Here is a 23,755-nt window from a genome sequence, read left to right as displayed (position 1 = left end):
AGTACCTTGTAAGTTTCTACTGGCCAGGTTTAGCGTTTGTCTTTTACAATAACAGGAGAGTAGTAATTGTGAAGTAACTTGAAGGTGCACGACATCAAGTGTTTTCAGTTAAAGATATTGGTAAAACTGCTTCATAATTGCGATATGATCAAATCATAAACATAATGTCGCTTCGCAAAACAAACTTAGCATTTTGTCTCGGATTTGTTATTTTGATAATAGGAACAGCTGATATACAAGGTATGTATATATCATATGTTTTGTTCATATAAGTGTTTCATTATGATCATGACCTAACCAATTCTTTAGTTGAGCATGGTTTCGTTTCTTTGACAACTTGTCTAAACAATAGCTATATTGTTCTTTAACAGTTACAATGGCGTCGAAATGTACGTTTGAAAATCTACAATATTATGTTTTAAATATGTTAAGGGTTTTACGTTCGGGCTATTATTTCCTTCCTTAATGTTTCTATGTGGTCGCTTTAAAAGTTTCATAGCCTATAGTTCTAAATATGCTTCTGCACAGCTTTACCAAGCAAATGATATCTTTATATTACTGCAATGAAACGTATATGACTGCTTATAACTAATGTATGAATAATTATTTACAGCTGTGATTGTAGTCAGGGAAACATTCAGACCCAATCATTTAACAAGGGGTATAATTCCATATCAGAGCATTTAATCCAGCGAATGTTTCAAACTAGCATCAAACTTCCACGAGAATGGGATCATGGTACTTATATTGATTTACTAAAAGCATTCGACACTGTCGATCATGATTATGTTGCTACATACGCTTAAAGCCTTTAGAATGTCAGAGAGTGTTGTCTCCTAGTTCGCTTCATATTTGAAAGACAGATATCAGGTAGTCAAAATTAGTGGTGTGTTATCTGGTAGTAACGCTATAAATTGTGGAGTGCCTCAAGGTTAGAGTTTGGGTTCACTCATATTTTCAATGTCTTTTTTTTTTTTTTGGTCCTAAATTGGTTCAATAAGCGGGTGATTCTGCATTATTAGCGTCAAAAAATAATACTTATCTGAGTAAGGAACTTCAAGAAAATCTAAATTAATAGTAAATTTGATTAACAAACTGTCTTTACATTTAGGGAAAACTGAATCGATACTATTTGGACCAACTAGAAAGCTAAAGATTGCATCCTAACTTTAATATTCACTGTAATGATACCAATGTGATTTCTACCACTTTGTGTTGAGGATTTGGGAGCCGGGATCAATTCTGACTTATCTTGGTGAAAGCATCTGGTCAGGAAGTTATAAAGAAGGCAAATACTAGATTTCAAATATATACATATACGTTTGTTGTTCGTGGTTTTGTGAGCTAACTACAAAGACCGAAAACATTCTCCAAGTTTGTCAGAACACAGTTATACGTCCAAGTTACAGTTGTATACGTCTCAAGATTAACACCCTCTACCTCTGCGGGTGTGTATTGAAAATATCTTGGTACAAGAATGCAGCTTACCATATAGCCTACAACATACTTGCTATGAAAGCTACCAGATTATATAAGTTCATAGTGAAAGAGAACCGAGCAAGAAGATTGAATGCCATATAGAGAACTATGAAAAGAATGGACATATAATCAAATAATGCAAAAGTTTACCAATCCAGCTCAATATCCCCCCCAAAAACCGTTTTTAATGTAGTTAACATATTACTGAGGATGAAATAAAGCAAAAGTATTTTGAGGAAAATTGTCTGTTTTTAGTAAATAGCAAGATCCTAACATTGTATTCTTTTTTTTGGGTACATAGGCCTATATGACTAATTATTAGCTACTGAAGCAAATCATCGTTATTGCACTGCTATTATTCATTTCCAGTGAATCAGTGTTTGCTACCAGACGCTTTATGACAATAGCTCCTTGTACAATTGTTTGTGTGTTAACGCTATCGTCCACACAAAAACCTCTCACCTTTAACTGGTTCAATCCGCACGCAAATATTTAGAACGATTTTGTTAGAAAATAGTATCGAAGGGGTGTTTGGGTTTGATTATTGTGGTCTTTATATTCATTCGCTTTAGACATAAAAATGACAAACCACATTTGACATAAAAAAATTGAACTATAAGGATCCCTTTCACGGAACTGTTGCCTTTGATGTTGAATCTCGTGAGGTGAAATTTATGATTGATTTGAAAACGTTATAAGCTACTCGTATGCGCTACTTAACGTACCTAATGAATATTCATTGGTTGTCACGATGTAGTAAGGCAGTTATGAAACTCCCTCGCTATATGTGATAACGAGGAGGTATGATGCCTAAGGAATCTGCGTATTAATTTACATGCGTTTGACACGAGGTCAACCTTTAATAATTTGTATTGAATTTAGCTTGGTTGTGTACCACATCACTACGTTTTCTTTTAGTACTCTGGGCTTGGTTGAATCATTCACTTAAACTTCTGTGCTCTGTAAATTCTGCTCAAGAAAACGTCATTGAAAAGGGCTACGGGGGTTGTCAAGAAAGGTTTGCGAAGTCACCAAAATTGTCAACGTTAATTGCCTGAAATCTTCATTGGTTTCAAGATATTGGCTCCATATACCAGCCACTGTAAATTAAACTACTTGGCTCTGTTTTCAAGCACCAAACGCTGGAAAGTTTTGGCTCCTATTTAAGCCGCCAAACGATTGTTTTGACCAGGGACAGAAAAACTTTGTATGCTTGGTTCAATCTTAGCTGTGTATTCTCCAAAAGGTGAAATTACCTGGAACAAGCCGTTCATCTCTTGTTACCAGTTCCGTAAACGCGGCATTCGTATAGCCGATCGTCCGTGATTGGGTCGTCCGTAGCTGTTCGTCCATAGTTAGTCACCAGTGGTCCGGTATTGGTATAGGGCGTTGTAACTTAGCTTATGGAGTGAACCGATCTGTCACCCCAAATGAACAAGGCTAACAGCTAGAGCATGTCTCGCTATTCTTTATCAGCTGATCTGTCTGTGACCTCATTAAAGCGATCAAGCTGGACACGATCTAATTCCCGCGTAACTGACAGAGTAATCTAAGGGTAAACTTAAGTATTTGTTTTTGTATATTGTTATATGTGGACCATCGAGGAGGTCTTTTTAGGTATTGACTTATTAGATAATCACAAGGAGTGCAATTTTTCAGTCAATTTGATTGTCTTTTGTTTACCACATGTACCTCTTGGCCTCACCCACCCGTGACACATGGATCCCTTATGTTATGGGGTCATTCACTTTGTAGCAGATATGCTGTAGAACATAACCATAAGTCTTGTCGGTAAAGGTTACGTTGCGATATCCATTTTTTTTTTCTGGTGGGGAGGGGGAGGCCCAATTTATTTTACTGGACAAACATAGTCAGATGTAGGCCGATCCTGACAAGCAGAAATAAATGAAAGCAGTATATAGCGACTGATATGGTATAGTAGTTACATGTTCATAAAGTATGTATTACAAATTCATCACGCAAACGGCGTTTGTTGGTGTCTTGGCAGAGATTAGGCAGAAGTGGTCAATTCATTGAAGTAACTTTAACAATTTAGTCCTAAGAGATTATTGATGTTGTTATGTAGGAGTATTCCGGACATTAAATACATTGAAACAGAATATCTGTTTTTATTTTTTTTACTTTGTCTTGCATTAAATTTCTTAATCTATGACCAGCACAATACTTCTGCCTATGATAAAGCAGCAACTGCAAAACAACAAAAACCTCACGAATCTGTAAAGAGTGAAAATCGTGCCAAAGCTTTAAAAAGTATAAGATTAAAGTAGCTTATCATTTTATAAGTCGTAAACTTGGTTATGTATTTATACACAAAACACTTACACGTGTTCCATTGTGAGAGAGTAAAGTGATGAGGCTGGTGTGGAGGTTCCTTCGAGTCACCGGCGTAACGAGGCAGGACAAAGGATGGATGAGGTCCCTAAAGTGAGCGAAACGAGCAAGTCCGAGAACGTACTTGCGAAATGAGCTTTACACACTTGTTAAGTCTTGAGAGTATCTAAGCATCCTGGGTTCCCCCCTCTCATACCTTGGCGTCCCGTCGCTGCCATTGCTGTCCCCTGCTCCTTAAGTTTCTTCTTCACGTCGTTGTCCGCAAACACTATATGCAAATGTTTTCTATATCTTATCCTAGCTCAAACGTTCGATTCTATACCACCAGTCATCAATGGATGTCCAGATGACATTATTAAATTCGCCAATGACTCTTTGGAAGTTCCCGTGTTTTGGAGCCAGCCAACGGCCTCTGATAATTCACTGCAACAGGTGAACAGAATATCTACTCATTTACCGGGACACAGGTTTCCAGTTGGAAGAACTTTAGTGACGTATCACTTTCTGGATACAACAGGAAACGTCGCCATTTGTAGCTTCAATGTCAGTGTTATATCCGGAAGTAAGTTTAAATTATTATTTATGAAAATAAAAAGTAAACAGTCAGACTTGTCCGTGCTCGTAGTATTCTAGCAACGCTCTATGTACTCTCCCTAATGGATGTGTACTAGTATGTATTCGGGACATTTTAGCATATACTATTTACTGTTTTATGCCATTGTATTCTAGATTTTTTGTAAAGCGCATAGATGCATCGCGCGTGGTGCGCTGTATAAGATTTTATTTTCATTACATTAAATTGCATTACTATTGATACAAGTACAAACGTAAGTACTCAGACCCACGCTTAGAGACTTCCTATTCCTACACATATAACAATGGAATTATACTTGTAGTAGTAACCATGCTGTTGTATTTATAAATTGATGACTGCGGTCCTTGTGTCTCCTTTAAGTTCAAAGAAGAAACAAATTGATTAAATGTAACATAATGAAAAACCTGCTTGATAATAGTATGTCTCCATGCATGCGGTAGCCGTTAGGTCAGACAAATGCTAACTTATAACTTGCTTTCAGCGAAACTAAGATACGACTGATGTGATAGTTAATATGTTAAGCAATATATGGATCAATCCTTTCTTTGGACATATTTTACTTTCAAGGTATCGTGAGCCAATCAGCTGTCAATGGTCCAATGCCTACTTGACCCAAGCGCGCTATGAACTAAAGTATCTTGGTCAAAAAACACCCACATAATCGTATATATATATATATATATATATATATATATATATATAAATAACATTTCCAACTAAACAAATATTAATGCAGGAGGCTGTTACAACTTATTCTCTTCGTTACTTATTGGAACATTTTCAAATGTAACTTCAGTCAGTGTGATTCGATAAATCTACACATTTCATGAATTGTAGAAGCATCGATTGATCTTCAACCGCCGATCATCTCCAACTGTCCAAGCGATATAAACCGTGTTTCTGACGGTAACACTTTTGTACATGTCTCGTGGACCGAACCAAACGCCGAGGACGAGTCAGGGAATGTAATTACTGTTACAAGTCCCTATTCATCGAGTGGTTTCTACCGTATGGGATCTACAACCCTTATAACATACGCTTACAGAGATGACGCAGGCAACCGAGCAGAATGTGCCTTTAATATCATAATATCAGGTAAAACAAATTACTTGTATAGGTATCATGTTCTATGTGTTACACAAATAATGCTCTCTCACTAATAATGCAATGCTACTTAATTTATCTTTGGCCATTTGTCGAGGATACATTTATTCCAGATTAAAATAAAACAGGAGGGTCATCTAACCGTACATTTAAAATATTCATTTAACAAAACATTCATCACTCACGAATCCTGTTTTGAATCCTAAAGTACTTTCGTGATTTTATATTCCATATAGGTTTAGTTGACACGACACGATGTTACCCGTTTGATGTAAGACTGAATTTCTCTTGCGAGTCGTCACACATGTTGCTGTGAATTTTCGATTTATTTATATTTTCCTTTATCTACCGTTTTCCAGCTGACAGTAATGTCGACAATACTCCACCAGTTATCGATGATTGTCCTAACGACGCTGTTCTCAATATTAACCAGTACGATGGTCCGATAAGTGTTACATGGGATCAACCTACCGCCACAGACGACTCTGGTCTTCCTGTAATAAGATTCAGAACTCATTTGCCTGGAGAAAGCTTCCCTCTGGGAATCACTGAAGTTACTTACACTTTCACCGATCAATCTGGAAACTCTGCCGTTTGTAACTTCAATGTTAGAATAGAATTTGGTAAGACTGTGAGGTTGATGTTAATTTGGTTCAAGGGTAAGGGCATTACACGCTTCAGCACACACGGCTCTGTTTTTCACAACATCAACACAGACCACTAAAGCCCATCTACTGGCGTCATTTAGAAGTGATCAGCATCGTGAAAAATATTTGCGTCTATTTGATGTATTAAGAATCATGCACTGATTAGTCTCGCAATTCATTATATGTTTCAGAATTATAAGTAACAGTTCAACTTCAATTGTAAATGTTGGTTTGGATTATCAAAACTATTTCATGCATTACAAACAATAGAAAAGTATCTCCGCATGGTGCATCATATCTTATTTATTCCTTCAAAGGTTTAGTTGACATGACACCACCGGAGGTTTTCAACTGTCCTGATACGGTATCAGTCTCTGTACCATTCGGTACTCAAAATACACCAATTTCATGGATCGCTCCGACGGCTACCGATGATTCTGGAAATGTTAATGTGGTTCCAAGTCATAATCCAGGGTTCTCTTTTCCTATTGGCTTGTCAGTAGTGACGTACACATTTGCTGATAGGACGGGGAATGAAGCTAGTTGTACTTTCCTTATCTTTGTGACTGAAGATGGTAAGTTTGCGATGTTACCCCTTTTATGTAAGACTGAATTTCTCTTGCGAGTCGTCACAAATGTTGCTGTGAATTTTCGATTTATTTCTTTTTTTCTTTTAACTATCGTTTTCCAGCTGACAGTAATGTTGACAATACTCCACCAGTTATCGATGATTGTCCTAACGACGCTGTTCTCAATATTAACCAGTACGATGGTCCGATAAGTGTTACATGGGATCAACCTACGGCCACAGACGACTCTGGTCTTCCTGTAATAAGATTCAGAACTCATTTGCCTGGAGAAAGCTTCCCTCTGGGAATCACTGAAGTTACTTACACTTTCACCGATCAATCTGGAAACTCTGCCGTTTGTAACTTCAATGTTAGAATAGAATTTGGTAAGACTGTGAGGTTGATGTTAATTTGGTTCAAGGGTAAGGGCATTACACGCTTCAGCACACACGGCTCTGTTTTTCACAACATCAACACAGACCACTAAAGCCCATCTACTGGCGTCATTTAGAAGTGATCAGCATCGTGAAAAATATTTGCGTCTATTTGATGTATTAAGAATCATGCACTGATTAGTCTCGCAATTCATTATATGTTTCAGAATTATAAGTAACAGTTCAACTATAATTGAAAATGTTGGTTTGGATTATCGAAAACATTTCATGCATTATAAACAATAGAAAAGTATCTCCGCATGGTGCATCATATCTTATTTATTCCTTCAAAGGTTTAGTTGACATGACACCACCGGTGGTTTCCAACTGTCCTGATACGGTATCAGTCTCTATACCATTCGGTACTCAAAATACACCAATTTCATGGATCGCTCCGACGGCTACCGATGATTCTGGAAATGTTAATGTGGTTCCAAGTCATAATCCAGGGTTCTCTTTTCCTATTGGCTTGTCAGTAGTGACGTACACATTTGCTGATAGGACGGGGAATGAAGCTAGTTGTACTTTCCTTATCTTTGTGACTGAAGATGGTAAGTTTGCGATGTTACCCCTTTTATGTATGACTGAATTTCTCTTGCGAGTCGTCACAAATGTTGCTGTGAATTTTCGATTTATTTCTATTTTTCTTTTAACTATCGTTTTCCAGCTGACAGTAATGTTGACAATACTCCACCAGTTATCGATGATTGTCCTAACGACGCTGTTCTCAATATTAACCAGTACGATGGTCCGATAAGTGTTACATGGGATCAACCTACGGCCACAGACGACTCTGGTCTTCCTGTAATAAGATTCAGAACTCATTTGCCTGGAGAAAGCTTCCCTCTGGGAATCACTGAAGTTACTTACACTTTCACCGATCAATCTGGAAACTCTGCCGTTTGTAACTTCAATGTTAGAATAGAATTTGGTAAGACTGTGAGGTTGATGTTAATTTGGTTCAAGGGTAAGGGCATTACACGCTTCAGCACACACGGCTCTGTTTTTCACAACATCAACACAGACCACTAAAGCCCATCTACTGGCGTCATTTAGAAGTGATCAGCATCGTGAAAAATATTTGCGTCTATTTGATGTATTAAGAATCATGCACTGATTAGTCTCGCAATTCATTATATGTTTCAGAATTATAAGTAACAGTTCAACTTCAATTGTAAATGTTGGTTTGGATTATCGAAAACATTTCATGCATTATAAACAATAGAAAAGTATCTCCGCATGGTGCATCATATCTTATTTATTCCTTCAAAGGTTTAGTTGACATGACACCACCGGTGGTTTCCAACTGTCCTGATACGGTATCAGTCTCTGTACCATTCGGTACTCAAAATACACCAATTTCATGGATCGCTCCGACGGCTACCGATGATTCTGGAAATGTTAATGTGGTTCCAAGTCATAATTCAGGGTTCTCTTTTCCTATTGGCTTGTCAGTAGTGACGTACACATTTGCTGATAGGACGGGGAATGAAGCTAGTTGTACTTTCCTTATCATTGTGACTGAAAATGGTAAGTTTGCGATGTTACCCCTTTTATGTATGACTGAATTTCTCTTGCGAGTCGTCACAAACGTTGCTGTGAATTTTCGATTTATTTCTTTTTTTCTTTTCACTATCGTTTTCCAGCTGACAGTAATGTTGACAATACTCCACCAGTTATCGATGATTGTCCTAACGACGCTGTTCTCAATATTAAAGAAATATCATTAATTCTGAAAGTTTGAAATGACTTTTAATAGTTCAAGCCAGTTCCATTAGCTTTTAGACTCTTCATTTCATTTTTCTAGTTGATGATACACCACCTGATGTTACCTGCATACAAGACATCACAAGAATAGTGACAATTGACAGCACTGGTACCACTGTGTCTTGGACAGAGCCAACAGCTACTGATAACTCAGGAGTTGTTTCTCTTCAGTCTAGAAGTCATGAACCTGGAGACTTTTTCAGCCCAGGAACAACACAAGTGACATACATCTATGTTGACCCAAGTGGACAAACAGCATTTTGCATTTTTACTGTCACAGTTACTCCAGGTATGAGTACAATCCTGTAATAGCTTAAGATTTAAAGCTGTTGACAGAGAAGCACACCTTTATGGGTAACATTGTGCTAATAAATGGCAAGATCACTGTGATGTAACATTACACTGATAACTCTACTTGAAATCAAAGCTAAGCATCTGCAGTCTCCAAAACAACATTTTGTCTTTCCATATTTTAGAGGACAATGTCCCACCGGTTGTGAGCTGTATTCCAGATGTGACTGAAACAACACCATTAGAAACAGGAGGAAGACTCGTCTTCTATACTGAGCCAACAGCAACCGATGACTCTGGAGTTGTTTCACTTCAGCAAAGAACCCACGGTCCAGGAACCTTCTTTAGTTCAGGAGTAACACAAGTAACTTATACCTTTGTTGATCCCGCTGGAAGCACTGCTGAATGTTCATTCAGGGTCATTGTTACTGAAAGTAAGTCTTTTTAAATGCAAATAATTTAATAGCTAAGCCTTATTGGTCCACAATACAAATCACACTCAATGATTGTGTTGCTGATATATTAGATGGAAATGATTTTGAACAAAGCATCATCAGTTTGTCTGAAGTAGTTTAACAGCTTGCAAACTTTGTTATTTCTATATCAGCCAAATCTAAGTTGATGTCATCATTTATTATACTGTATGTTCAGTTTAAACTGTAATTAAATTGACAATTTCCTAGCTCTTTCAAAGTCAATTTGAAGCAAATTCTTGATGTAATTTTACAAATGGCTCTCTGTGTAAATATATGCTCTTAGCCATAATAGTTAATTCAAAGTTGAGTTGCCAATTTGATTAAAATATTAACTTTTAAATCTTCAGTTGACCAAGTACCACCAGTGATAGCATGTGTAGGACTAGATGTAACAGAGACCATACCTCTGAACGGATTTGGCACTACCGTCCAATTCCGTGAACCTACTGCTACTGATAACTCTCTGACTGCAAATCTCCAATCAAGAACACACACCCCTGGTCAATTCTTCCAGAGTGGAACCACAGAAGTAACATATGTGTTCATAGATCCATCAGGAAATACAGCGGAATGTTCATTTAACATCATCATAACTGAAGGTATGTCATAGCTTTGTTGTCTTTTCTCTATGTAATTAATACAACTGTCACCTTTATCAGTTTTTCCTACTAGCTTTGAACTAGATCTATGCTATGGTCTCAAGCAAGAATAGACATGTGACATTTAACAACCTGGCTACTGGGGTCAGCTTTCAAGGAGATTTGATAAAAATGGTTAATTGATCAAAATTGCCAAAGAAAAAGATTTATGCGTTAAGTTATATAAATACAGATGCACTATCATTAATGGTGTCTCAGAAAAAGTACATTAAGCAGCATCTAAAGGGTTAATCAGTACGATGGTCCGATAAGTGTTACATGGGATCAACCTACCGCCACAGACGACTCTGGACTTCCTGTAATAAGATTCAGAACTCATTTGCCTGGAGAAAGCTTCCCTCTGGGAATCACTCAAGTTACTTACACTTTCACCGATCAATCTGGAAACTCTGCCGTTTGTAACTTCAATGTTAGAATAGCATTTGGTAAGACTGTGAGGTTGATGTTAATTTGGTTCAAGGGTAAGGGCATTACACGCTTCAGCACACACGGCTCTGTTTTTCACAACATCAACACAGACCACTAAAGCCCATCTACTGGCGTCACTTAGAAGTGATCAGCATCGTGAGAAATATTTGCGTCTATTTGATGTATTAAGAATCATGCACTGATTAGTCTCGCATTTCATTATATGTTTCAGAATTATAAGTAACAGTTCAACTTCAATTGTAAATGTTGGTTTGGATTATCGAAAACATTTCATGCATTATAAACAATAGAAAAGTATCTCCGCATGGTGCATCATATCTTATTTATTCCTTCAAAGGTTTAGTTGACATGACACCACCGGTGGTTTCCAACTGTCCTGATACGGTATCAGTCTCTGTACCATTCGGTACTCAAAATACACCAATTTCATGGATCGCTCCGACGGCTACCGATGATTCTGGAAATGTTAATGTGGTTCCAAGTCATAATCCAGGGTTCTCTTTTCCTATTGGCTTGTCAGTAGTGACGTACACATTTGCTGATAGGACGGGGAATGAAGCTAGTTGTACTTTCCTTATCTTTGTGACTGAAGATGGTACGTTTGCGATGTTACCCCTTTTATGTATGACTGAATTTCTTTTGCGAGTCGTCACAAACGTTGCTGTGAATTTTCGATTTATTTCTTTTTTTCTTTTCACTATCGTTTTCCAGCTGACAGTAATGTTGACAATACTCCACCAGTTATCGATGATTGTCCTAACGACGCTGTTCTCAATATTAAAGAAATATCATTAATTCTGAAAGTTTGAAATGACTTTTAATAGTTCAAGCCAGTTCCATTAGCTTTTAGACTCTTCATTTCATTTTTCTAGTTGATGATACACCACCTGATGTTACCTGCATACAAGACATCACAAGAATAGTGACAATTGACAGCACTGGTACCACTGTGTCTTGGACAGAGCCAACAGCTACTGATAACTCAGGAGTTGTTTCTCTTCAGTCTAGAAGTCATGAACCTGGAGACTTTTTCAGCCCAGGAACAACACAAGTGACATACATCTATGTTGACCCAAGTGGACAAACAGCATTTTGCATTTTTACTGTCACAGTTACTCCAGGTATGAGTACAATCCTGTAATAGCTTAAGATTTAAAGCTGTTGACAGAGAAGCACACCTTTATGGGTAACATTGTGCTAATAAATGGCAAGATCACTGTGATGTAACATTACACTGATAACTCTACTTGAAATCAAAGCTAAGCATCTGCAGTCTCCAAAACAACATTTTGTCTTTCCATATTTTAGAGGACAATGTCCCACCGGTTGTGAGCTGTATTCCAGATGTGACTGAAACAACACCATTAGAAACAGGAGGAAGACTCGTCTTCTATACTGAGCCAACAGCAACCGATGACTCTGGAGTTGTTTCACTTCAGCAAAGAACCCACGGTCCAGGAACCTTCTTTAGTTCAGGAGTAACACAAGTAACTTATACCTTTGTTGATCCCGCTGGAAGCACTGCTGAATGTTCATTCAGGGTCATTGTTACTGAAAGTAAGTCTTTTTAAATGCAAATAATTTAATAGCTAAGCCTTATTGGTCCACAATACAAATCACACTCAATGATTGTGTTGCTGATATATTAGATGGAAATGATTTTGAACAAAGCATCATCAGTTTGTCTGAAGTAGTTTAACAGCTTGCAAACTTTGTTATTTCTATATCAGCCAAATCTAAGTTGATGTCATCATTTATTATACTGTATGTTCAGTTTAAACTGTAATTAAATTGACAATTTCCTAGCTCTTTCAAAGTCAATTTGAAGCAAATTCTTGATGTAATTTTACAAATGGCTCTCTGTGTAAATATATGCTCTTAGCCATAATAGTTAATTCAAAGTTGAGTTGCCAATTTGATTAAAATATTAACTTTTAAATCTTCAGTTGACCAAGTACCACCAGTGATAGCATGTGTAGGACTAGATGTAACAGAGACCATACCTCTGAACGGATTTGGCACTACCGTCCAATTCCGTGAACCTACTGCTACTGATAACTCTCTGACTGCAAATCTCCAATCAAGAACACACACCCCTGGTCAATTCTTCCAGAGTGGAACCACAGAAGTAACATATGTGTTCATAGATCCATCAGGAAATACAGCGGAATGTTCATTTAACATCATCATAACTGAAGGTATGTCATAGCTTTGTTGTCTTTTCTCTATGTAATTAATACAACTGTCACCTTTATCAGTTTTTCCTACTAGCTTTGAACTAGATCTATGCTATGGTCTCAAGCAAGAATAGACATGTGACATTTAACAACCTGGCTACTGGGGTCAGCTTTCAAGGAGATTTGATAAAAATGGTTAATTGATCAAAATTGCCAAAGAAAAAGATTTATGCGTTAAGTTATATAAATACAGATGCACTATCATTAATGGTGTCTCAGAAAAAGTACATTAAGCAGCATCTAAAGGGTTAATCAGTACGATGGTCCGATAAGTGTTACATGGGATCAACCTACCGCCACAGACGACTCTGGACTTCCTGTAATAAGATTCAGAACTCATTTGCCTGGAGAAAGCTTCCCTCTGGGAATCACTCAAGTTACTTACACTTTCACCGATCAATCTGGAAACTCTGCCGTTTGTAACTTCAATGTTAGAATAGCATTTGGTAAGACTGTGAGGTTGATGTTAATTTGGTTCAAGGGTAAGGGCATTACACGCTTCTGCACACACGGCTCTGTTTTTCACAACATCAACACAGACCACTAAAGCCCATCTACTGGCGTCACTTAGAAGTGATCAGCATCGTGAGAAATATTTGCGTCTATTTGATGTATTAAGAATCATGCACTGATTAGTCTCGCATTTCATTATATGTTTCAGAATTATAAGTAACAGTTCAACTTCAATTGTAAATGTTGGTTTGGATTATCGAAAACATTTCATGCATTATAAACAATAGAAAAGTATCTCCGCATGGTGCATCATATCTTATTTATTCCTTCAAAGGTTTAGTTGACATGACACCACCGGTGGTTTCCAACTGTCCTGATACGGTATCAGTCTCTGTACCATTCGGTACTCAAAATACACCAATTTCATGGATCGCTCCGACGGCTACCGATGATTCTGGAAATGTTAATGTGGTTCCAAGTCATAATCCAGGGTTCTCTTTTCCTATTGGCTTGTCAGTAGTGACGTACACATTTGCTGATAGGACGGGGAATGAAGCTAGTTGTACTTTCCTTATCTTTGTGACTGAAGATGGTACGTTTGCGATGTTACCCCTTTTATGTATGACTGAATTTCTCTTGCGAGTCGTCACAAACGTTGCTGTGAATTTTCGATTTATTTCTTTTTTTCTTTTCACTATCGTTTTCCAGCTGACAGTAATGTTGACAATACTCCACCAGTTATCGATGATTGTCCTAACGACGCTGTTCTCAATATTAACCAGTACAATGGTCCGATAAGTGTTACATGGGATCAACCTACGGCCACAGACGACTCTGGTCTTCCTGTAATAAGATTCAGAACTCATTTGCCTGGAGAAAGCTTCCCTCTGGGAATCACTGAAGTTACTTACACTTTCACCGATCAATCTGGAAACTCTGCCGTTTGTAACTTCAATGTTAGAATAGAATTTGGTAAGACTGTGAGGTTGATGTTAATTTGGTTCAAGGGTAAGGGCATTACACGCTTCTGCACACACGGCTCTGTTTTTCACAGCATCCACACAGACCACTAAAGCCCATCTACTGGCGTCACTTAGAAGTGATCAGCATCGTGAGAAATATTTGCGTCTATTTGATGTATTAAGAATCATGTACTGATTAGTCTCGCAATTCATTATATGTTTCAGAATTATAAGTAACAGTTCAACTTCAATTGTAAATGTTGGTTTGGATTATCGAAAACATTTCATGCATTATAAACAATAGAAAAGTATCTCCGCATGGTGCATCATATCTTATTTATTCCTTCAAAGGTTTAGTTGACATGACACCACCGGTGGTTTCCAACTGTCCTGATACGGTATCAGTCTCTGTACCATTCGGTACTCAAAATACACCAATTTCATGGATCGCTCCGACGGCTACCGATGATTCTGGAACTGTTAATGTGGTTCCAAGTCATAATCCAGGGTTCTCTTTTCCTATTGGCTTGTCAGTAGTGACGTACACATTTGCTGATAGGACGGGGAATGAAGCTAGTTGTACTTTCCTTATCTTTGTGACTGAAGATGGTAAGTTTGCGATGTTACCCCTTTTATGTATGACTGAATTTCTCTTGCGAGTCGTCACAAATGTTGCTGTGAATTTTCGATTTATTTCTATTTTTCCTTTAACTATCGTTTTCCAGCTGACAGTAATGTTGACAATACTCCACCAGTTATCGATGATTGTCCTAACGACGCTGTTCTAAATATTAACCAGTACGATGGTCCGATAAGTGTTACATGGGATCAACCTACCGCCACAGACGACTCTGGTCTTCCTGTAATGAGATTCAGAACTCATTTGCCTGGAGAAAGCTTCCCTCTGGGAATCACTGAAGTTACTTACACTTTCACCGATCAATCTGGAAACTCTGCCGTTTGTAACTTCAATGTTAGAATAGAATTTGGTAAGACTGTGAGGTTGATGTTAACTTGATTCACTGGTAAGGTTATTACACGCTTCAGCACACACGGCTCTGTATTTCACAACATCCACACAGACCACCAAAGCCCATTTACTGGCGTCACTTAGAAGTGATCAGCATCGTGAGAAATATTTGCGTCTATTTGATGTATTAAGAATCATGTACTGATTAGTCTCGCATTTCATTATATGTTTCAGAATTATAAGTAACAGTTCAACTTCAATTGTAAATGTTGGTTTGGATTATCAAAAACATTTCATGCATTATAAACAATAGAAAAGTATCTCCTAATGTTGCATCATATCTTATTTATTCCTTCAAAGGTTTAGTTGACATGACACCACCGGTGGTTTCCAACTGTCCTGATACGGTATCAGTCTCTGTACCATTCGGTACTCAAAATACACCAATTTCATGGATCGCTCCGACGGCTACCGATGATTCTGGAAATGTTAATGTGGTTCCAAGTCATAATCCAGGGTTCTCTTTTCCTATTGGCTTGTCAGTAGTGACGTACACATTTGCTGATAGGACGGGGAATGAAGCTAGTTGTACTTTCCTTATCTTTGTGACTGAAGATGGTAAGTTTGCGATGTTACCCCTTTTATGTATGACTGAATTTCTCTTGCGAGTCGTCACAAACGTTGCTGTGAATTTTCGATTTATTTCTTTTTTTCTTTTGACTATTGTTTTCCAGCTGACAGTAATGTTGACAATACTCCACCAGTTATCGATGATTGTCCTAACGACGCTGTTCTCAATATTAACCAGTACGATGGTCCGATAAGTGTTACATGGGATCAACCTACGGCCACAGACGACTCTGGTCTTCCTGTAATGAGATTCAGAACTCATTTGCCTGGAGAAAGCTTCCCTCTGGGAATCACTGAAGTTACTTACACTTTCACCGATCAATCTGGAAACTCTGCCGTTTGTAACTTCAATGTTAGAATAGAATTTGGTAAGACTGTGAGGTTGATGTTAATTTGGTTCAAGGGTAAGGGCATTACACGCTTCTGCACACACGGCTCTGTTTTTCACAACATCCACACAGACCACTAAAGCCCATCTACTGGCGTCACTTAGAAGTGATCAGCATCGTGAGAAATATTTGCGTCTATTTGATGTATTAAGAATCATGTACTGATTAGTCTCGCAATTCATTATATGTTTCAGAATTATAAGTAACAGTTCAACTTCAATTGTAAATGTTGGTTTGGATTATCGAAAACATTTCATGCATTATAAACAATAGAAAAGTATCTCCGCATGGTGCATCATATCTTATTTATTCCTTCAAAGGTTTAGTTGACATGACACCACCGGTGGTTTCCAACTGTCCTGATACGGTATCAGTCTCTGTACCATTCGGTACTCAAAATACACCAATTTCATGGATCGCTCCGACGGCTACCGATGATTCTGGAAATGTTAATGTGGTTCCAAGTCATAATCCAGGGTTCTCTTTTCCTATTGGCTTGTCAGTAGTGACGTACACATTTGCTGATAGGACGGGGAATGAAGCTAGTTGTACTTTCCTTATCTTTGTGACTGAAGATGGTAAGTTTGCGATGTTACCCCTTTTATGTATGACTGAATTTCTCTTGCGAGTCGTCACAAACGTTGCTGTGAATTTTCGATTTATTTCTTTTTTTCTTTTCACTATCGTTTTCCAGCTGACAGTAATGTTGACAATACTCCACCAGTTATCGATGATTGTCCTAACGACGCTGTTCTCAATATTAACCAGTACAATGGTCCGATAAGTGTTACATGGGATCAACCTACGGCCACAGACGACTCTGGTCTTCCTGTAATAAGATTCAGAACTCATTTGCCTGGAGAAAGCTTCCCTCTGGGAATCACTGAAGTTACTTACACTTTCACCGATCAATCTGGAAACTCTGCCGTTTGTAACTTCAATGTTAGAATAGAATTTGGTAAGACTGTGAGGTTGATGTTAATTTGGTTCAAGGGTAAGGGCATTACACGCTTCTGCACACACGGCTCTGTTTTTCACAACATCCACACAGACCACTAAAGCCCATCTACTGGCGTCACTTAGAAGTGATCAGCATCGTGAGAAATATTTGCGTCTATTTGATGTATTAAGAATCATGTACTGATTAGTCTCGCAATTCATTATATGTTTCAGAATTATAAGTAACAGTTCAACTTCAATTGTAAATGTTGGTTTGGATTATCGAAAACATTTCATGCATTATAAACAATAGAAAAGTATCTCCGCATGGTGCATCATATCTTATTTATTCCTTCAAAGGTTTAGTTGACATGACACCACCGGTGGTTTCCAACTGTCCTGATACGGTATCAGTCTCTGTACCATTCGGTACTCAAAATACACCAATTTCATGGATCGCTCCGACGGCTACCGATGATTCTGGAAATGTTAATGTGGTTCCAAGTCATAATCCAGGGTTCTCTTTTCCTATTGGCTTGTCAGTAGTGACGTACACATTTGCTGATAGGACGGGGAATGAAGCTAGTTGTACTTTCCTTATCTTTGTGACTGAAGATGGTAAGTTTGCGATGTTACCCCTTTTATGTATGACTGAATTTCTCTTGCGAGTCGTCACAAATGTTGCTGTGAATTTTCGATTTATTTCTATTTTTCTTTTAACTATCGTTTTCCAGCTGACAGTAATGTTGACAATACTCCACCAGTTATCGATGATTGTCCTAACGACGCTGTTCTAAATATTAACCAGTACGATGGTCCGATAAGTGTTACATGGGATCAACCTACCGCCACAGACGACTCTGGTCTTCCTGTAATAAGATTCAGAACTCATTTGCCTGGAGAAAGCTTCCCTCTGGGAATCACTGAAGTTACTTACACTTTCACCGATCAATCTGGAAACTCTGCCGTTTGTAACTTCAATGTTAGAATAGAATTTGGTAAGACTGTGAGGTTGATGTTAACTTGATTCACTGGTAAGGTTATTACACGCTTCAGCACACACGGCTCTGTATTTCACAACATCCACACAGACCACCAAAGCCCATTTACTGGCGTCACTTAGAAGTGATCAGCATCGTGAGAAATATTTGCGTCTATTTGATGTATTAAGAATCATGTACTGATTAGTCTCGCATTTCATTATATGTTTCAGAATTATAAGTAACAGTTCAACTTCAATTGAAAATGTTGGTTTGGATTATCGAAAACATTTCATGCATTATAAACAATAGAAAAGTATCTCCGCATGGTGCATCATATCTTATTTATTCCTTCAAAGGTTTAGTTGACATGACACCACCGGTGGTTTCCAACTGTCCTGATACGGTATCAGTCTCTGTACCATTCGGTACTCAAAATACACCAATTTCATGGATCGCTCCGACGGCTACCGATGATTCTGGAAATGTTAATGTGGTTCCAAGTCATAATCCAGGGTTCTCTTTTCCTATTGGCTTGTCAGTAGTGACGTACACATTTGCTGATAGGACGGGGAATGAAGCTAGTTGTACTTTCCTTATCTTTGTGACTGAAGATGGTAAGTTTGCGATGTTACCCCTTTTATGTATGACTGAATTTCTCTTGCGAGTCGTCACAAATGTTGCTGTGAATTTTCGATTTATTTCTATTTTGCTTTTAACTATCGTTTTCCAGCTGACAGTAACGTTGACAATACTCCACCAGTTATCGATGATTGTCCTAACGACGCTGTTCTCAATATTAACCAGTACGATGGTCCGATAAGTGTTACATGGGATCAACCTACCGCCACAGACGACTCTGGTCTTCCTGTAATGAGATTCAGAACTCATTTGCCTGGAGAAAGCTTCCCTCTGGGAATTACTGAAGTTACTTACACTTTCACCGATCAATCTGGAAACTCTGCCGTTTGTAACTTCAATGTTAGAATAGAATTTGGTAAGACTGTGAGGTTGATGTTAACTTGATTCACTGGTAAGGTTATTACACGCTTCAGCACACACGGCTCTGTATTTCACAACATCCACACAGACCACCAAAGCCCATTTACTGGCGTCACTTAGAAGTGATCAGCATCGTGAGAAATATTTGCGTCTATTTGATGTATTAAGAATCATGTACTGATTAGTCTCGCAATTCATTATATGTTTCAGAATTATAAGTAACAGTTCAACTTCAATTGTAAATGTTGGTTTGGATTATTGAAAACATTTCATGCATTATAAACAATAGAAAAGTATCTCCGCATGGTGCATCATATCTTATTTATTCCTTCAAAGGTTTAGTTGACATGACACCACCGGTGGTTTCCAACTGTCCTGATACGGTATCAGTCTCTGTACCATTCGGTACTCAAAATACACCAATTTCATGGATCGCTCCGACGGCTACCGATGATTCTGGAAATGTTAATGTGGTTCCAAGTCATAATCCAGGGTTCTCTTTTCCTATTGGCTTGTCAGTAGTGACGTACACATTTGCTGATAGGACGGGGAATGAAGCTAGTTGTACTTTCCTTATCTTTGTGACTGAAGATGGTAAGTTTGCGATGTTACCCCTTTTATGTATGACTGAATTTCTCTTTCGAGTCGTCACAAATGTTGCTGTGAATTTTCGATTTATTTCTATTTTGCTTTTAACTATCGTTTTCCAGCTGACAGTAACGTTGACAATACTCCACCAGTTATCGATGATTGTCCTAACGACGCTGTTCTCAATATTAACCAGTACGATGGTCCGATAAGTGTTACATGGGATCAACCTACCGCCACAGACGACTCTGGTCTTCCTGTAATGAGATTCAGAACTCATTTGCCTGGAGAAAGCTTCCCTCTGGGAATTACTGAAGTTACTTACACTTTCACCGATCAATCTGGAAACTCTGCCGTTTGTAACTTCAATGTTAGAATAGAATTTGGTAAGACTGTGAGGTTGATGTTAACTTGATTCACTGGTAAGGTTATTACACGCTTCAGCACACACGGCTCTGTATTTCACAACATCCACACAGACCACCAAAGCCCATTTACTGGCGTCACTTAGAAGTGATCAGCATCGTGAGAAATATTTGCGTCTATTTGATGTATTAAGAATCTTGTACTGATTAGTCTCGCAATTCATTATATGTTTCAGAATTATAAGTAACAGTTCAACTTCAATTGTAAATGTTGGTTTGGATTATCAAAACTATTTCATGCATTATAAACAATAGAAAAGTATCTCCGCATGGTGCATCATATCTTATTTATTCCTTCAAAGGTTTAGTTGACATGACACCACCGGTGGTTTCCAACTGTCCTGATACGGTATCAGTCTCTGTACCATTCGGTACTCAAAATACACCAATTTCATGGATCGCTCCGACGGCTACCGATGATTCTGGAAATGTTAATGTGGTTCCAAGTCATAATCCAGGGTTCTCTTTTCCTATTGGCTTGTCAGTAGTGACGTACACATTTGCTGATAGGACGGGAAATGAAGCTATATGTACTTTCCTTATCATTGTGACTGAAGATGGTAAGTTTGTGATGTTACCCCTTTTATGTATGACTGAATTTCTTTTGCGAGTCGTCACAAACGTTGCTGTGAATTTTCTATTTATTTCTATTTTTCTTTTAACTATCGTTTTCCAGCTGAAGATGGTAGGTTTACATTACAACCGCATCCCCTTTAATTTACGTTTTAAATATTAATATTTAAAGATTTTTAATAATGCCTAACGCTCAATAAGTCTGGGAAGAAATAAGATGAACTTTCTATTCACTATATTGTTAATTAGTCCATTAACGGATAATTTGCAATACAAGTGCATAGTCAATCACTTCGATTAAGCCCCAAATACTCCACCTACTGTGTGTATGTATATCACTTTTAATATGTAAACTACGTATGCATAATAGGCCTCCAGGCAGAACATTTTTTAAATTTGCAAACCATATCACCTTTTGTATCTTAGCACCCTTCATATTACCAAACTCTCCTTAGACCCCTCCCTTAGCACGACATGAAGTTATCCTCCCCCTTACCCCCACACACCACCACCACCGCAAGAATGGTAGCTGCACCTCTGACTCAGAAATATACGACATATGGTTTAAAGAAAGAACCCTGTGCATGACATGAACCCCGTGTTTTATTTTGGTGTTTCTTCAACTTGAAACGATTAAATAACATTGAGACATAAATGCCATGGGATGTTATGTTAAATTTCGTCAGCTACGAAGACTGACGAAAATTAACACAACATCCCATGGCATTTATGTCTCAATGTTATATAATCGTTTCAAGTTAAAGAAACACCAAAATTAAAACAGTGGTTCAAATTTCGGAGGTCTAAAAATTGCATCAGTGACAAACACTGACCAAAAAAACCCCACACAGTTTAAAAGTCTAGTAATGTATGACATTACAAATAATTGTGAAATGCACTGATCGAAATGAAATGAATTAACCTATCATATCCCTGCAGTGGAACTGTTGGCTATCCAGATGTAAGGTGGATCTTACACTTCGTTATTCCATTGCGTTCTTTAAAGTAATATTTTAGTGATTTTTTTCATCAAATAAACTTCAATCAACTTCTGCAGATGACATCGAACCCCCGGTGATCGACGGCTGTCCTTCCAATGAAATTGTGCAAACGAGCAATTCATATGAAAGAGTTTCATGGTCAGAGCCAACCGCTACCGATAATTCTGGTAGTGTAAGGCTTGTTGCAGGACCATCTTCGTCTGCTAGGTTTTTCTCAATTGGCGTCTCGACCATCCAGTACACCTTCAGAGACGAAGCGGGGAATGAGGCCAACTGTTCATTTAACATCACCATAATGACAGGTATTTACTTTTATTCTTAATCATAAGGTAGCCAATGGGAGTACTTTTTATATGTTACAAAAAAGTATGGGAGATTTTCAATTGTACAAAGTAAATGTTACCATAAGCCATTGATGACGGGATCATGTCGATATTTGAAATACACCTTTTTTCACATTCGGTAGGAAACAGAGGACGCCGGGAACTACGGGGGTTTTATAACGAATATCATTCAAATACGTCATCGGGTGAGTGTAATATTTTGTACCGTATAAATGCGATTTAGAACAGCAAAATTACTTAACGGCAAATTTTCATTGATATACTTTATGTAAACCCGTCCATATATATTGACCCTCCAATTATAGTATCGAAACAACATATATTATTAGTTATCGAGTAACCGTGGCATTGTGTGAAGAATTAGACTACTACTAACGGTGTAGATCCCCCCTCCCCCATTCCACTAATAAATTATGCCATACTCACACAAAGTATCTATAAGCGTAATCCTGCTTTTAGAGCTACTTATAAATGTAATAAATAGTCTCAATATACTCCACTTTAACGTCTGACTTTTTTTGTGGGGGAAGACCCCATACACATGGGAGACGGCTGCAAAGACCCCACGCAGAGATGCATCACCCTTTATAAAATTCTTTATGCCCCTCTGGCCCTTCCATAAATTAGGCACAGTCCCTGATCTAAATTAGCCGGGCAAACTATGAAATTGGCGCTGCCTTTGAAATCCTGTGCAAGCCACTATATGTCTTCTCCTGTATCGTGATTTACTTACAGTGTTTCAAATAAGCAGCATTAACAATAAGCATGCTCATATTTAATAATTCAAGAGGAACTGCTTAAACGTTTTGTTTTCAACAGAATTAATGTCAAGATCGTCATGCTTGAAAGGTGTTTTACTAACCGTCTTGGTAATTGGCTGTGTCATCATCGCAAGCTTGGCTCTGATTGGTAGAACCAAGTTTCGAAATAGATCGTCTCAATTTGAATGGTCTCCTCTAACCTCACCTTCATCGACAAGTAAAGTGTGACCCTTCCTCTCGGTGTTTCAACAGGATAACAATAGGTCTCTTACCAATTCCATAAGACATGTCTTACAACTAATTGATTTCTAAAAGTATGCAGATTAGAAATACATCGATAGATCATTGAATCAATACTCAGTCAGAGTAGCTTGAGTAATGATCGGACTGAAAAATGCTTTACTATAATTTACTGGTTGTATATGTAAACCGTAAGCTAAGCTGTGTACCAACGACAGATAACCCAACTGCCATATTTCTGTTTCATGGATTCAGTATCTTGTGTTTACATGGTGTACCCTTTGAAAATCCAACGGCAAACAATATGTGGATACTAAAAACAACTATAGAAAATAATTAGCCGAATGAACCAATTGAAATGCGAAACTATCACCTTGTTGAATGTTATGACAAAACACCGCTTTCATTATTGGCATTATTATAAACGAAGTGACGTATTGTACTTCATAAGTGTATAGA

General features: G+C 37.9%; 1 protein-coding gene across 1 annotated transcript; it reads left to right on the top strand.

The window, feature by feature from the left end:
• Positions 1-23,755, top strand: LOC139965571 (hyalin-like). Its single transcript, XM_071968081.1, has 26 exons — positions 1-240; positions 4,133-4,393; positions 5,264-5,521; positions 5,890-6,153; positions 6,495-6,752; positions 6,869-7,132; positions 7,474-7,731; positions 7,848-8,111; positions 8,453-8,710; positions 14,201-14,464; positions 14,806-15,063; positions 15,180-15,443; positions 15,785-16,042; positions 16,159-16,422; positions 16,764-17,021; positions 17,138-17,401; positions 17,743-18,000; positions 18,117-18,380; positions 18,722-18,979; positions 19,096-19,359; positions 19,701-19,958; positions 20,075-20,338; positions 20,680-20,937; positions 22,008-22,253; positions 22,418-22,480; positions 23,115-23,755. Exons 1-26 carry the CDS (start codon positions 165-167, stop codon positions 23,282-23,284), a joined length of 6,294 nt encoding a protein of 2,097 aa, XP_071824182.1. The 5' UTR covers positions 1-164; the 3' UTR covers positions 23,285-23,755.

Source organism: Apostichopus japonicus, chromosome 3 (assembly GCF_037975245.1).
Source record: "Apostichopus japonicus isolate 1M-3 chromosome 3, ASM3797524v1, whole genome shotgun sequence".
In the NCBI taxonomy this organism is placed as follows: Eukaryota; Metazoa; Echinodermata; class Holothuroidea; order Aspidochirotida; family Stichopodidae; genus Apostichopus; species Apostichopus japonicus.
The sequence above is the reverse complement of the archived record's forward strand: the minus strand, read 5'-3'. Positions and strand labels throughout refer to the sequence as shown.